The following is a 17,038-nucleotide window of genomic DNA, read 5'->3' as shown; positions in this document are numbered from 1 at the left end:
CCCACCCACTTTCACGCCACCCAGGTGGACGGTGCTGCAAAACCACCGCGCTCATCTGCTGTGATATGGAAACCTCGAATGCACCTGAGTCCCACAAACATATCCAAGCCTTTGTCCATATCTTTACGCACAGGCAGCATACTCTCAGACCATTTTTTTAATTGACAGAGACATCTGGCATTGAAAATACTGCGCTTGTATAATGTTAAATATCTGTATTTCTTAACTCCAATCACCTAAATTAGTAACTACTTTTTACACTGCATAAACTGCTTCTTTAGTAGCTGTATGGTGTTTCTTACATGATCAATGTCTGAAGCTCCATCAGATTCAACCTCTAATAACAGCAAACATCTCTGACCACAGAGATCAGAAAGCAAGAGCAGAATGCTCCTATTTTTATCATGTAAGTTATTACATTATAATCATTGCTATATGGTTGCATGGAATAACCAGTTCTGCAAACTAATTAAAGAACAGCAGTCAGGATTTCAGAAAGCCAGTGTGGATGAGACTTAAGTGATCCATGAAGTCTGAAATTAAAGGACAGAAACAGACTCTGTAGCCTGTTCTTCCAATCAAACTCTGTTTTCTTACAAACTGCATTTCAGAAAACAACACAACCATGGATGGAGCCCCATCTAGTGGATTTAATATAGAGATTAAATCTTGGACAGATATATTTTGCTTTACATAAACTGGCCAACTCTGATCATAATAATAATATGCCATTGTTATTGGAATTAATTTAAATATTATTCGAAAATAGAGTGAATTGAATGTTTTGTTTTTTTAAAATATGTGGCTTGGTGTTACCATAAGAAGTCAAAGTGAATGTTTTGTTTTCAGATAGTTCATCATTTCTTGGAGTAAAAATTATTTACAAAACTATTTGGATATTTAAATGATCAGCAGAATGCAGTAGTACATACAGCATGATACTGGTCACAATGGGGAGCATCTCTTCTTTGCCAGTAACATCTCGTCATATCACAGTTAGATCTGTCACACATCGACCTCAGTTCTTCTTCCGCAGACACGTGTCATATCCTTCTCAGTTTTCAAAATCCTAATTTGTCCCACTTATCATTTACAGTATAAGCTTGATTTCCTTTCTAAAATCTCTCCCAGTAATATCTGTCTATTCACCAAAATCCAGATGAGCACAAGATCAGGGTCATTACTTTGTACAATCAAGTACCTATAAAGCACTTACTGTACTGGTTGATATGTCCTTTAATACACAACGTGATCTGATATATGATGTGGCAAAAGACCAAAGATCATTCTCTAATGTCAGATTTTATTGTAGATGGTCATTGGATCAGTTACTCCACACATTATGACAAATTCCTCTAGTAAAAACAGGCCCAAAGTGTTTGCTTTTTCATTTCTCTTTTTGATGTTTATTAAATACAGCAGCAGCCTCTTTCCACCTGCACTGTAAACCCTTTAAGTTCAGGGGTGTAGGTTCCCCTGCTGGCTTAAAAATGTGAGCTGTGAAAGTGTAAAGCTAGTTGAGTTAAATATATTGAACTTGAGATGACAAGTTCAATAAGTTTCATATATAAAGTTGAATGAACCAATCATATAGACAAGTGTTAAAACAGACTTGTTGTCTTTTTAAAATTTCTACGTTGAAAGAGCTTCTTCGTCATTTAACACTGAGAATATTGAGCAGCTCCTGAACCCTTTTTAAAAAAAAAACCTGAGTCCGCATGAGGCTGATCTCAATGACAGTGACATAAACTGTAAGTATATGACTGAATTCATTGCAATTTTTTGTCATGGTTAGAATTATTTTGATGAGAAACAACTAGAACCTCTTCTAGCGAAGACACAAAGCAAGTTCCCACCATGTTTGTTTTCTCAGACTACAAATAACAGAGTCTCTAACAGTGTATGTGATGTGATCTCTCAGCTGTTCATTCATTAAACTCTTTCAAGTTAAAATGGTTTAAGTTATAAAGAACTCATGTTAAGTTCTAAAATGAAATAAAAAAATTTAACTAGACATTTTAAGTTTAGCTAACTAGAAATTAGCAAAACGTGTATATTTCCATGAAGTAAATTAGAAACGATAAGTTGATTCGACTAAATTAAACTTAAGCCTGCTGCTTGCAAAAAAAAAAAAAGCAATCAAACAAACAAATAACCAACAAAACAATCTATTGCTTAAATATGTAATGCCCCGGCACTATATTGAGAATAATAAACTGAAATTATTATCTACAAGTATTGTGCAGGGAGAGTCGGACTATTAGAGCAATTTACTTACTTTATTTCGTGTATTAAAGAAGTGTTTTACTGATTAAAATTACATTAAATTCGGGAAATTGAAATCAGCATTCAGTTTCCACACCAGTTGGCGGCGCTGAGGCACCATTTCCACAGTTGCAACTGCCATGGATGTAACGAAGAAGAAGATGAAGCGGAGGATGATGACGAAGAAGAAGACGACGACGCCGGAAAACGCCATTTTGTTGTTGGACCGGACCGACGGAGAAGGATCGAGAAGCGCTAGTAAAGGTAAAAATGTAATTTAGAAATATCAAACGTTCGTGTTTCGGGAATATAATGTAGCTTATGTAGTGGTAGAGGCCAAGAAGCCGTTAACGTATTCTGTGTTACTGCTAGTTTTAAGCTGTTGAAGCTTGAAGCCGGATACTTTAAAGTTCATTAGCTGTTTCCTTAGCAGTTCAACTTTAGCACGACTGTCTCGGCTTGGGAAGTTTCTTTCTTTAACATTGAATGCTGAATACAAAACCCTTGATGAAGTATGATGAGAAAATAAATATGCCAATTAATTATTTGTGTGTATGAAGTTTTGCATTGCAAATGTTTGCATTAAATTGGTGTTGATTCCTGAAAGATGCCGAAGCTAGCAAGCTAACATAATCGAGCTGTCACTTAACGTTAAGACCAGTCAGCTTTTCTTTCAGCTGTATTGCCAGCTCTCACACGAACCTAGAAGAAAATGAGAATTGGTGAGATTTCCAACTACTTGCTAACCCACACTCAACTGTGTCACTTCAATAACAATCAACAAACGTTAAACACGTAAACCTAGCATTTGATTTCATGGGCAATATTCAACTGATTGAGATTAACAGCATCATCACTGTAGGTAATTTGAAATACATTGTTTAACTTCTCATAGCATCCTTATATCCGTTTGTACTTCTCATTTCATCTTCATACCGTACACTTGAGTCACAGAGCTGATTAAGGGTGGGTATCTAAACCTGGTGTTCCAGTTTAACTGGTGATCCTGTTAGCGAGGTTGGCTGATGGTCCAGCCCAGCGGTAAGAACTCGAGATGTTCTTGGTTGCAGATTCGTCAAATCGTGGCAGTTAAAACTAATGTTAAAAATAAAAACACAATGAAAACACACACGTTCAGTCTTCCTGTCATTTCGGAAATGTAAACCGCAGAGATTATTTTAAAAAGTAAACGAAGAAGAGATATTCAAACTCGGAGTGTATTAATCTACAATCGAATATGAATTTTATAGACACAGATATTCCTGTTGGACTCTGAAGTGATCGTGCAGCTATATTTATATGTAGGCCAAGGTGAATTAAGCGCACGTCATTAGATCAAATACTCTCAAACCATGCAATTCACTCTCAAGCCACACAAATCTCACCTTCAAACGTATAAATTCCTGACTCAAACTCTATCTTTGTTTCCCAATCTCCAACCTCACCAGAAATAAAAAGTAGAAACAACTCTAGATATACTTTGCCATCCAATTATCTTGTAAGTTGTGATGTGTTGCAGCTGTCAGTATGAGAGATAACCAGAAAGTCATTGTGGCAGGCGTTTTTAAATAGTCGTTAATTGTAGCTTTCCGCATAACACACTGGTCAAAAAAGATTAATAATAGGGACCATTATGTAACTGGCAAACTTTTATGTTTGACATTTGAATGAGTTTTCATATTAATCAGCATGTTAGTATCAAATAAGATTAAATTCTTTTCACTTTATTAACTGTATTAAAGTAAACTACATACAACAAGAGGGAATGAGAAATTAGTGTCATTACGCTATAATTTTTTTTGTAACTTTGCATTTGGTATGTTACTTGTGGAAAATAAAGGCATGACACAAAAAACTTTACAAGGATTACAATAATATAACACAAAATAAGGAACACCTGCATAGTATAATCACTCAGACTGTATTGGAGTGTAAGTATTCTAGTCTTCCTCTGTCCTACATTTGGCCTTAAGTTCCCCTTAACACCACACCTTCTCTGGCTTTAAATGTGTTTTACGTCATTTCTAAACTAGCCCTGGTGTCAGAAGACAGTCATTCCATCACTGGAATGATCGTTATTTCATTTTACTGTGAACGTGCTTTTAAAATTGTATATACATATCGACATGGTTTTTCTGTTTGAAGTATGTCTTTAGTCATTTTTCAAGCAGTCTGCCAGCATGTGAAAAGTGTGCTAAAGATATACAATTTTTTGCAGGCGGTTGAGTAGGAATGAGAAACGAGTTTGTGAATTGTTATTTATTGTATTTTGTAAGAAGTGAAAAAAATGCTTCACAGTTTGATCCACGTAGACTGCTCTGAGTGAGTAGTTTTGATAATGTGGCCTCAGTTTGTACTGATGCATTTTAGCAAATCAAACTAATGTTATCCTGCGTGTTATAATGGTGGAAGACTGCTGTGTGTTTTAATGAACAAACTCCAGTAAAGCTTGAAGTTCTTCTCTGGATCTGCTCTAGTGAATGCACAGACTAACACACAACACAACAGTGGATGTGCTTCTGTGTTGTGGGTTTTGCTTGGAAAGACAATATTTCGTTTTCTGGCTCGTTATTAAATAGGCAGGGCCTGTCAGTGTGAACTAGTGACTATCACCAGTTGACATAGGCGTGTTTCCTGAGTCATCATTAGGTGTTAAGCAAGCCACAGTATGAAAAGGATCTAAATGTATGAAGCGGGATGTTTGTCGAATCAATCGGTGGCACGAGGAAGACGCTTGTCTCTTATTTATACCACTGGATAGAATCCACTCACTGTACTTGATAAATATAAGTGTTTTTTTTTTTTTTTTATTTTGGCCAACACGTTTCATTTTGCTGTCTGTAGATGATTTTGACATGTACAGGGTTATTCAAAAGGAATGAAACGATTTCATTATGCAATATTTTAATAAGGAAAAGCAATAGAAAACTCCAGCCAAGTCACAAGTATTCTACTCACAGTCAACGTTTATTTCCCGTCTTAAAATTGTGCAATGTAGCCACCACCTGCAGCGCGGGCAACATCAGTGCGATAAGAGAATTCCTCCCAGACGCATATCAGCATATCACGATCCACTGAGTTGATCGCTGTTGTTATTCGATGTCATTCGATGACCTTAAACATCAAATAAAAGTTGATTGTGAGTAGAATGCTTGTGACTTGGCTGGAGTTTTCTATTGCTTTTCCTTATTAAAATATTGCGTAATGAAATCGATTCATACTTTTTGAATAACCCTGTATATAGACTTTATTAACAAGTGATGTTTATGTTTTCGGCGAGGCGTTCTTTATCTAGTCACACTTCACACACACAGTCGGGTCTGGTCGTGACGAATCTGCGAATGGAACATCTGATCACCAGTTAAACTGGAACACCTTTATTGCTAAGCCATACATGGCCTGTTCATCTATTAATAGGATCCTGAAAATAAGATTTTTAAATTTTATTGGTACATAAACGTTATTTTGCAAATTTTTTCCTAGTAACACTGCTAAAATCTTTATAGTAGAGGTGACTCGGTTACTTTAACAGATAATTAAAAAGTCATGTTTGATTAAAAATGACACTAAATTATTCTGGAGATATTGCTCAACTCCTATAAGACTCTTATAACCCTCTGGATTAAACACAGAAATCCACTGAATGATGGAAAAGATATTTACCTGTTCCCCAAGTTGCCATTCTGTTTTCTATCTATGTAGGCCATCTATGTTTTGATTTGGAGTTACATTGGCTGTGCTCATTTCAATGGATGGTTACCTCCCTTATGCTAATACAACAGGGGGACAAACTGGGTGAAAAGTTACGTTTAAATAACGGAAAACTTAGGTTTAAACACATAACTTTTATATGGTTGTTAAGCTGTCTTAAAATTATCTTGTCAGTTTTAAATCAAGCCTAAAAATTCCCAAACTTCTAATGCTTCTTCCCAAATACTGCCCAAAACTTGGAACAACATCTCATCTTGTTTGCAGTAACAGGAACGTGTCAGTCCTGTTTACTCCAGGAGATACTTTTTAGTTATTTGACAGCACTTCCTCAGTTGTCTGAATAGCTGGGTGCTAAACCCTATATGAATAAATATGTGTCTGTGACAAGTAATGATTAGTTTAATTTTCCATTCACCTATCCTATTTTTTTTGATTAATCACTAAATCAAAAAATATCAGAAATAAAAAAACAAGCTAATTACATATTTCCAGAGTTGAAGGTTAGGTTTTCAAAATGTTTTAGCTTGAATGATTCATCACATAGAAACATATTTCTTAGTTTATTTCTTTCAGCTGTGGTAACCTCTCCTGTATCAAGACTTTAGTAATGTCTTTTCGCCACCTTTCATTGAGCTACAGGACCATGACTGACCCATTCATTCATTTGTCTTAGCCTGAAGTGTAGTTCATCTCAGGTAGCTCTGGTTTTAAACTGACAAATTAGGCCCTTTGTTGTGTGCCTGTTGTATCAGCTCATAGACAATTAGGTGCGGTACACTGTCAGTCATCAGCCTTGAAATGTGTACAGTAGTCAGTAAACTTTCTTTCTTGTATTTGAAAATGTTTTTCTCTTCAAACCACCGGAATTCTTTCAGATTATGAGATTACTGTGCCATAGCTGTGAATTCTACAATCTAGTCAAATCAAGCCCTTGTGCGAATGGACTTTTCACGTTAACTTTCTGGTGTTGTTTACAGTTAACATGATCAACTCAAACAAGCCTACATTAACTTTTATGATGATGTGCATTTAATAGGTAGTTTGGGGACCTCTTCATGAGGTGGAATGGTGTGAGTTTGGTGTGTTCCTGCCATATGATCAGCCTCAGCTGCTGGTCACAAGTACATAGTGTAGCTGTGAAATTATTTTGAAATCCTGCATCATAGCATTCCCACTAACGGCTTATCTACACAGAAAGAATTTAAGTTTTTCAGTTGTTTGTCTTGCCCATCAACAGACGCTTATGTTTCCATCAATTCAGCAGTGGAAACTGGCCATGTAACGGGTCACGGTTTACTTGTACTAGACAATGATAGATATGAGCCAAAGCATTGTTTTATTCAAGTCTATTTTGTTCTATTTTACATTCATAGCTAACTGCAGTGATTGTGTGATAGCCGCTGGGCACTTTCAAAATGCGTGTGACCTACAACTCAATACAGCCCCTGAAGGCATCCTGCGAAGACGCAAACGAAGCACCAGAGTTGCTGTTGCTAATCTACTACTGTGTAACAGACGATATTCAAACATCCGGCTTTGCAGCAACCATCTAGTCAGTGGTTTAAGGCCTCTTTCTCTGTTTTTCTCTTTAGATTCAAGAGTGTATTTGCCATCAAGATATTCCTGCAAAACTAAAATTATAACATTTTCTTTAAAACTCTCCTCCAAGCTTTCCCAGATGAATTTACATAATCAAATCTTTTAAAAAAAAAAAAAAAAAAAAAAATTCAAATAAAAGAAGGAATAAGAATGATTTTTCACATTTTTTTATAAACAAGATTCCTTATCTGAGTAATTTGTAGATGAAACAGGAATGATCTAGTTGGCAGTTCTGATTTTAACCAATATTCCCTTTGCAGCTGCAGTGTAGTTTAGGTTAACGATCGTTTTCAACTCCAAAACATAAATGGTGACTCACTCGTTACACATTCCTGCTTTTTGTTTTTGAACATGAAGAATGTGCTCTCTTTTGCCTATTGGTGCTTATCCCTGTTGCAGTCTTCTCTTGCACACACATTGTAACGGACAGCTGAGCAAAACCAGCTGAGACATGTTGTCTCTTCGATGTCAACAAACATTGTGCAAAAGTCTTTAAATCCCTTCCATCCAAGCAGGTAGTAGGTTGCGAAAAGTAGGTACAGCAGTCCATTTAGAAAATTAATTGGTTGCTATTGTCTTCTGATCATGTATAGACCAAGAGGTTAATCAGATAGTAGAAAAATAATACTCTATAAAATCAAGAGCACTTTGTAACATTGTTTTAAAGTTGCTCTATAAGTAAAGTTGTTATTATTCACTAATAATGAAGATAATTGTTAGAGTTGTTTGAGCTGAGTTAGAGTATGTTTGTAAATTAAATATTTGATGTTTTCTGGCATGTAGGCAGTTTTCATTTAAGCATTTTTGGCATGTTTTGGACAAAGGCTGCAGGGAAGGCTGTCTGGACACACACTTGCTCATGAAGTATGCCGTTTAACTTGACTGCTTTGTTCAGGTAGAACTATTTGAGATAGTAATGCAGGCGATGCTGAAGTCTGGTTCATCTGTTCGGTTTTGTGTCATCCTGCTTGACTTGATGACCGGGTCTTCATGTTTCTTTTGTAGATGGGAGTTTATGTATGAAGAACTGTGTTTTGTTTTTTTATTTTACATTGGTTTCTGTCAGTCTGTTTTTTGCAACATAACTAGTCGGATTTATTCTGTTGTATTTCAGTTGTCTCACAGGTTACACATGCGGTGATGCTTTATACTCTGCCCTGTGAAAAAGGAATATAATTGCCAGTTGGTAGCAATAGCTTGACAGTCTCATGCTAATGTGGTAATTTTACAATGTCTAAGAAGCTAATTTAGCGCTACTTTGTTATAAGGCAGCAGAAAGCTGAGGGTAATGGTTTGTATTGGGTCTTGTTTACCTCAGCACTTTCTCATCATCATTAGCTTGTTAACAACGCTGCTTGTGGAAGATTCACAGCTTCTGTATTCTTGAAAAGCAAACTTTTTGTTGTCTTTTTTCATTAGAATGGCCGGGAGGAAGTTGGGGAAATGACAAGTAGTTTTTTTAGTCATTGAGATGCACATAATAATGAGTACAGGGAACAAAAACAAATAACTTTATGACCTGATGTAAAGGAAAACGATCAGTAGTTTTTTGTTTTGTTTTGTTTTGTTTTTTTAAAAAGTGAAATGTGAACATTTAGCTGATGTGTAAATTCAGGGGCTTTATATGCCAGAGGATGTAGTATTTAGTGCTGCCTGTTGCAACAGTGTAGTTAGACAAAACCCTGCAGTTAGTCTTCAGCCAGCAACAATAGCTACTTTGGGGAGATTGTAAAACTTTCATTGTCTTTGTGATTCTTTGCAGTTTGGTACCACATTTTCAGAAACCTGACAACTCAAGATAGATAGATAGATAGACTTTATTGTCCCCAAGGGGATATTTGGTGTCACAGGCACTGTCAGGTACATTTAAAATAAATAAATAAATAAATAAATAAAAGAAATACACATATCATGGACAGTTAAACACAGGACGATAGGACAACACACATGCTGGTGAGAGATGGGTGGGAAACACACTACAGTTTACAATATTGTGTGTTTTTCTGCAGGTGAGCAAGATGGGGAATTTCAGTAGTCTGTTTAAAAACCTCTTTGGCAAGAAAGAGATGAGGATCCTGATGGTAGGACTGGATGCTGCTGGAAAGACAACCATCCTATACAAGCTCAAACTGGGAGAAATTGTTACCACAATCCCTACCATCGGTAAGTCCTCTCCTGCATCATTTCTGAGAATTTTATAGCTAACCGCCCACATGGACTGATATCTTGGCATTGGTAAGAAGGCTGCGCACTTAGACATTTTGAACTCTTGTCTAACTCCTCTTTTCCCCGTCTCTTCTTCTGCAGGTTTTAATGTCGAAACAGTCGAGTTCAAGAACATCAGTTTTACAGTGTGGGATGTTGGCGGTCAGGACAAGATCAGGCCACTTTGGAGGCATTATTTCCAAAACACACAAGGTAAGAGATATTTCATGTTTCCACTTCATCGTCCAAACATCAGCCCTTTTATTGGCTGAATCCTTGTTTACATGTGAAGACCCCTGTCCACCTCCGCTATGTAAACGTCCCCTCTTTTCCATTTTCAGGCCTTATCTTTGTAGTGGACAGTAACGACAGGGAGCGAGTGGGTGAGGCGAAGGAAGAGCTGATGCGAATGCTGGCTGAGGATGAGCTGAGGGATGCCGTGCTGCTTGTGTTTGCCAATAAACAGGTGAATTTTTTAGCCGTATATAAACTAATTTTAGATTAGAACATGTAGGTTTATTGAGAATTCCTCAATATAATTTCTTTTTGGCATTTTACTTGTAACAAAAGCACAGACTGGATTATGTAGGTCGGTTTTAATTTCAAATAAGTCTAGAAACTAAATTAAAAGTGGCTCATCACGCACACAACATTACTTAGATTATATTGCAGCATAAGAAGTAGTTATAGAACATATATGAAAGACTTTCATTCATTGAACGCTGAGTCTGAATTTCTGTCATGTGATTGTTGTTTGCATTGGACTCACTAACTTCTTAGTTGCGCTGAGAAGTTTAAATGAGACATTAAGAGTGAAGGGATTTTGTGTAATTTTATTTTTTTTAAGAACAAGTCTTTCAAATCTACCAGTGGATTTTGGAATTTAGACAGTTTACGGTTAAAGTGAAAAAAAAAAAGTACAGGGCAACACAGAATAATACACCATTAACAATGCAGGAAGACTCACAAGACTTGTCCATGAATCTATTGTCCCAGTGCATGCTGGCAGAGTTCCCAGCTCACGTTATTCAACTGCAATCACATGCTCAGCATTTAGCTAGTCATGTGAATGCTGGCCACAGTTTCAACTCTCTACTCACTTTGCTTTTATTTCACAGTCCACTGCTACTTAAGATAACTTAGGCAGGATTAACAAATGAGTCCTCAAACCAATCTGTGGAAATCCTAACAAGGAATGTTAGTCTTGTTAATTACGTGTTTTGTTTTCTGCTCTTTCAGGACCTGCCCAACGCCATGAACGCAGCTGAGATCACAGACAAGCTGACCCTGCACTCCTTGCGCCAGCGTAACTGGTATATCCAGGCCACATGCGCCACTAGCGGAGACGGTCTCTACGAGGGTCTGGACTGGCTTTCGAGCCAGCTAAAGAACGCAAAATGATCCATCACTGCACCTCCCTGTCTGCCAGCTCAGTCTGCAGTGTACTGGGAGACAGCACTGGTCTCGGTCTCACTCTCTCCTCTCTTTTTCTCTAATTCCTCTGCAGCGTTGGACCTTTGGCCAGTGCTCCCCCTGCATCTGTGTACTGTATGGGCGTGTTTGGATGAGCATTTTTGAATGAATGTATGCATGTATGTGTGAGCTAAGTGGGAGCAGCCCTGCTGTGCCTTGAACACAGTTAGCTCTCAAAGTCACCTCATTCCTCCAGTGCCAGCACATCCAAAGGTACTGGTTTTCACAAAGCAAAGAACAACGCAAGATGTTGAGTGCTGTGTGTCATCTCTCAAAATATATTTGCAGAGAAAAACCAAAAGGTAATAGTTCCGTTATTATATCTGCTAGTAACATAAAGGCCTTTTTGATAACTGTTTATTTAGCCTGCGAAGACACACAATAAACCAAAATGTAACCTATGTCATGTTTGGTCAAATAAAATATGAGATCTAACATCCTGAAGCAGTTCACATTCTTTTGATAATTTTAAACATCAAGGGTCAAAAAGATAAAGTCAGATGTTCAGTTTTTGTTTGAATCTTTAAATCAGCTCTGATCCATGTAGAGAAAGTTTCCACATTTGTTGAATTTTCTGCATAGTTTTAAAGTTCAGTTCAGTCCCACATTGTTTCTGAAATTAAGTCTTGTGGTTTTCACACACAGGATTAGGAGATCCATTATGCCTGGGTCTAGAAACGGCAATAAATGTGGCAGCGCATGTTTACATATGTGGAGGAGTGTGAGTGTAGCTACTGCGTCGTTGGTGGATGTGTGTGTCCTCGGGGGGCTGTGTGGGTTTTCATTACACCCAGTCCTTTGGAACGATGAGGCCCTTTTTTAGAGTTGCTCCCACTCCGGCTTTATATTTACAGGTAGACAGATTTTCTCGTGTATGTAGTTCCCTGGGTTAACGTCAGTTTTCTATCGTATTGTGTTTTTTTTTTTTATTATAATGTTAGTCTTGCATGACCTGGTTTACTTTAGCATGAGCCTGACGTGCCAGGTGTGCCCTCCTTTTTGAGTTAAACGCTCTCGGGACCAATTGGTTGGCCTCAGAAAGGGCTCATTGTTTTCAGTTCAGTTTTGGTTTCGCCGGTTCTCGTGTTTTCCAGTGTACGCACACATACTCCTGACCACACAGTCAGCGCTGTGATAGACGGTACATTTAATCTGAAGTGTATCAATCAGCTCTGTAAATGCTTCCTCAATGCTTCAGGCTTTATGGTGTTTTCTGTGCGTGCAGCTAGGGCGCGTCCCCTGTTGTTATTTACATCAAATTATACAGTTTGCACAACCTCATCAGCTTGCACAACACAGGCCAGTGTGACAACAGCAGTTTATCTCAATGCAATAACCCTCCCCATCGCTCTACACCAGCAGACAGTTACAATGTGCAAGTAAGAATGTTCAACCAGCAACAGAATAGTTTCCACTCACACCCACTGATCCCAAAGGCTCCCATGATTATTAAACCGTGGACAATACACAGCCCCTTACTAACTGAAGATGACTCTAAGGTCATAATATCACGCTGACCTCAAAAGGGAGATTCATGTTCCCTTTTTGTTTTTCTACAACTGGACGTTTAGATGTATCTTTTGAAAGTCGTGTAACTGAATGACTAATCTTTTTGGCTTTCTTTGTCCTTTTATGTTATTTTTCCTTCGTAGAGACATAAACTGGTAAACGGCAAGAAATACAAATGTATATAAAATCCTGTATTTCGACTTGACATCATCCACCTACCTTTGTTCAGATGTGAAGCTTTAATTTTCAGGATTGTTTCTGTACAAATGACATGGTATGTGCATATGTATTTCTTAATTACCTTTTACGCTTTTTTTTAAACTCATCTTGTAACGTCTGATAAATGCACTATAATAAAGAGATCTCTATTGTACGTCATCCTTGGTGACCTCTTTAATATATGAGCAATTGAATTCCTTCACAGTTCACTTTCAGGCAAATCGTAGTTTGGAGCTCTGACTGAAAATCAGCTTGTCTTATGTCACTCCCATGAGAATTTACATTTTAATATTTTCAGTATATTAAAGATGTAGCAGGTGTCAGTTTTAGAGGCCTTTCAGTTCTTGTTTTCCTCAGACTATATAAAGAGGTTTTCTTGCCCAGTAAAATATGCTGACTCTGCTCTGTCTCCCCATCCTGAATGAGTCGCGTCTCAAAAACCACATCTATCCTCCTAGGTTGTTTTTCAAGCCCAAAATGTAAGTAATACTGCTGTCTTAGTCTCCAAAAACGGCTAATAAATCAGCTTCATTATCATAATGATGGCCAGAACCGGTGCTACCGCTGTTAATTATAATGATAGCACAAATATGAGGATTAATGTCAAATATTAGAAGTGTTTTAAGGTTAAATGCAGTGTTGTAGCTCCTCCTTTTCACCACTGGAGGGCACACTCATTATACCAAACCACTCACCATAATAATACTTCAGTAGTCAGCGTTAGTGTGTTACATTCACCTTAACATCAGACTGATATGAACATCTCTAGGAGAGAGAAATTAGACCTTTATTATTAAAATGTTCTTTTATAAATACATTTTTCACCTATTTCAAATGTTGCTGTTGTAACATATCATAATAACACACATAAGTTGGGCATTAAATGCAGTTTAGAGAAGTTAAATGACAAAATTGTGAATGAAATGATCCACCTGGCTTCAGATCAGACATCAAACACTATCCTGACCTTCAAGGAAATCATTCTAAGCCAAGCCGAGCTGTCACAGGCCCCGGGGTATTAGAGCTTGTAGTACGGAGAACTGGACTGATGAAGGCTGACGTTCACTGCAGGACATCAGCGGTGAAGATGAGGGTGTATTCCTGACGGTCGGAGAGCCAGCAGACCACTCTTCACCCTCCTTTTCCGCTCCATCTGAAATTCAGGTGGCCAATTCTCCATAGAGTTGTTTCCTTGGAAACAGCACCTTATGTATTTATAGAGAGCAATGGAGTAGACATGGCAAAGGAAGAGAAGGAGACCTGACATGGACCGTGATGCAGGTCTTCATTTCGCTTAGGAGATGGTGTCAGAATTTTTATTTGCTAAGATGAAGCTGTGATCACACTGAATGAAATCTCCTCTCACCTTGAATTAACAGACCTTTATTTTGGAATTATGACCTGATCCGGTAATAATCAAATCAAATCAAATAATACTGTCATTCTGAAAGATCCTGCTTTGTAGTTGTGTCTACACTGAGTTCCACTATGGATCCGAATCACGTTCACTGGCTCTACATATTTGCCATCTATCCCATCTCTGTGAATCATCTCTTTCATATGCTGCCGGCTGTCAAATAAAAGCTGAAATAACCTGGAATGATTTTAATAAGATATGCAGACTCACACTCTGCCCCGCACACGCACACACACACACACACACACACACACACACACACACACACACACACACACACACACACACACACACGCACACACACAGGGTGCTGCACTTGACCTTTGGCAGGTGCTCCATGCTAAATCTCACCTTGAAATGTGACATCACACTCTGTAGTTTCACAGCACATTAACCCTTCGTTCACCCCAGCATGGCATCTACTTTTCAGCTTCCGTCTTTGTGCTAACATTGTTATTTCTCTCTGACTTCCTGTAATAGAAAATACATTTACTCGACAGCTGTACCGGAGTTTGGTTTGTCTTTTTTAAATGTCTGTTTTGCTGCTATTTTAGATAGAATTGTAATAGCTTTTCATCGGTTACATTTATCTGACTGTTTTAATCACTTGTTACTTTCAGATTAAGTTTTCACATGAAAGCCATCAGACAAGCTTATAAAATTCAACACACACCTAAAAGATTAAACCAGATGATCCTGACCTTTTTTGGCTTGTGACAAAAAGACTGTCTTCTTGTTTTTTCCGTAACATTTCAAATGTATTTTGGAGGGTTTCATCTAAATAACTAGGCTTAAACGAGACCCAAGAGGCTAAAGTCTCCATCTATTTCAGAAATAATGAAAATATTTGGCATAATTCCAAAAGATATTAGCAGGTTTTCATGGCAAAACTTTGTGTTTTCCCTCTTTTCTCTACTTTAGTCATCTTTTCACCCCTTTGAAGGGTGCTTGGCCATGATTTATCTACCCTTAAAGTAATAAAATCCCTCAGATTTGACAAGGAAACAGTTAAATGCTGCTTGTGCAGTGGTGCGTTCGTATGAACAATCCAATGTAGCAGTCGCAGGTTATTTTTCTGCACATCCAGTTCTTTCAGCACATTTTTCAAATAATACGTCAAGCCTTTTACCTGCATTCAAATGCATTTACATTGTTCTGTGGCTACTTTCAGTGAAATAAAGGCTCTCTGTACTTGGTCTACCACTGACGACCTCCGTCCCACGGGAGAGAGAGGCTCCGGACCATTATTTTTCATTGATCAGCTGTAACAATGAGGAGGATCAATCAAGGGGACAGCGGTAATGAATTGTAAAAGGGCAGGAAAGCGGCGTATCTGTTTTAGGGTAATTGCTGTAAATGTTTGCTGCAGCACATATGTGGACCTTTAAATCTTCATTTCCGCTGTGGATGCTTGTATGTGTTCACATCAATGGCGGCTTGGCATGCAGCAGTCACAGAAGGTGCTCAGCAGTGCGCCTGTGGCTGGGCTGGTATTTTACCGGCCACCCGCCCACGCACGAGTCCAAAGAAAACACAGTTCACCAGTCACTACACTTTTCTAAAAGACTAGCCATCTCGAGCTTTTCACATCGCCATGGAAACACAGGATTCGTCCACTTGATTGGCAGTGGATTAACACTTAGGCCAAGAACACTTTCACTTTACACAGCTGAAATTATGAAGACAAGAAATTAGCAAAATCATTTAATATGGATTAAAATGTTTCCAATAAATGTAGATGCATTGAATGAGATGGAAAACTTCATCTTTCTCTTCAACTTCTTGTTGAGGTTTTACTGTATGGACAGTCACGCTGATCCATAGGAGGACCTTGTTAGATGTGGAGGTGTCTTGAATTCAGATTCTTTACTTAAATCAAAGTACTGGTACGGCAATGAAAAGCACTCTGTTAGAAGAGAAGTCCATTATTCCTAATTATATGTTGCGGCCTGGCTCCTTCCGAAGGGTCGCAATTAATCTCAGACGCTTTGAGATGATTAATGTGGCAGAAAGGAAGAAAAACAAAGCTACTGCTACACCAAACTGAATTCTTTTTATCTTATCTTTGCTTGTGTTGTGAAGTATTGGACAGGTTTATCTCATTGAGCCTCTATTTAAGATGAAACTGATCAAAAGTTATTTAGAGGGAAATAGAAACTCATCAATCAATCAGTTAGACTTTATTTAAAGAGCATTTCTCATACAAACACAATGTAGCACAATTTGCTTTACAGAACAAAAGGGAAAAAACAATTTTTAAAAAAATACTTACCACCCTCCTCTAATAAATTATTTATTCATTTATGAAAGACTGAGAATAAACCTTTTGAAATAAATCTCAGAAATTTCAGAAATTTGCAGTGAGGAAACGCCTCAGGTAGAACAACACACACACACACACACACACACACACACACACACACACACACACACACACACACACACACACACACACACACACACACACACACACAAAACCCCTAAATAAGTGTTAAAAGACAGATAAATATGCTGAAATGCATAGATAAATAGACAACTAAATGAATGCTTCCAGGGATGTGGACCCCAATAACATCTCTCATTGTTCTGACTTCAGGTACAAATAAAAGGCCATTATCAGTAAACCTGAGGATTTTAAAG

The 17,038-nt window shown here is 37.9% G+C and overlaps 1 protein-coding gene across 1 annotated transcript; it reads left to right on the top strand.

The window, feature by feature from the left end:
* Positions 1 to 2,418: 2,418 nt before the first annotated feature.
* arf2a (ADP-ribosylation factor 2a) lies at positions 2,419 to 13,140 on the top strand. Its single transcript, XM_023289939.3, has 5 exons — positions 2,419 to 2,529; positions 9,585 to 9,738; positions 9,883 to 9,993; positions 10,122 to 10,246; positions 11,020 to 13,140. Exons 2-5 carry the CDS (start codon positions 9,594 to 9,596, stop codon positions 11,179 to 11,181), a joined length of 543 nt encoding a protein of 180 aa, XP_023145707.1. The 5' UTR covers positions 2,419 to 2,529; positions 9,585 to 9,593; the 3' UTR covers positions 11,182 to 13,140.
* Positions 13,141 to 17,038: the final 3,898 nt, after the last annotated feature.

This window comes from Amphiprion ocellaris, chromosome 19, assembly GCF_022539595.1.
Source record: "Amphiprion ocellaris isolate individual 3 ecotype Okinawa chromosome 19, ASM2253959v1, whole genome shotgun sequence".
Lineage (NCBI taxonomy): Eukaryota > Metazoa > Chordata > Actinopteri > Pomacentridae > Amphiprion > Amphiprion ocellaris.
Note: the sequence above shows the minus strand (reverse complement) of the source record. Positions and strands in the feature narration are given on the sequence as shown.

Coding starts and splice junctions, on each gene's coding strand:
- arf2a (XM_023289939.3), top strand. CDS start 9,594: ATGGGGAATTTCAGTAGTCTGTTTAAAAACCTCTTTGGCAAGAAAGAG. Junction 9,994..10,121: donor TTATTTCCAAAACACACAAG/GTAAGAGATATT, acceptor TTCCATTTTCAG/GCCTTATCTTTGTAGTGGAC. Junction 10,247..11,019: donor TTGTGTTTGCCAATAAACAG/GTGAATTTTTTA, acceptor CTGCTCTTTCAG/GACCTGCCCAACGCCATGAA.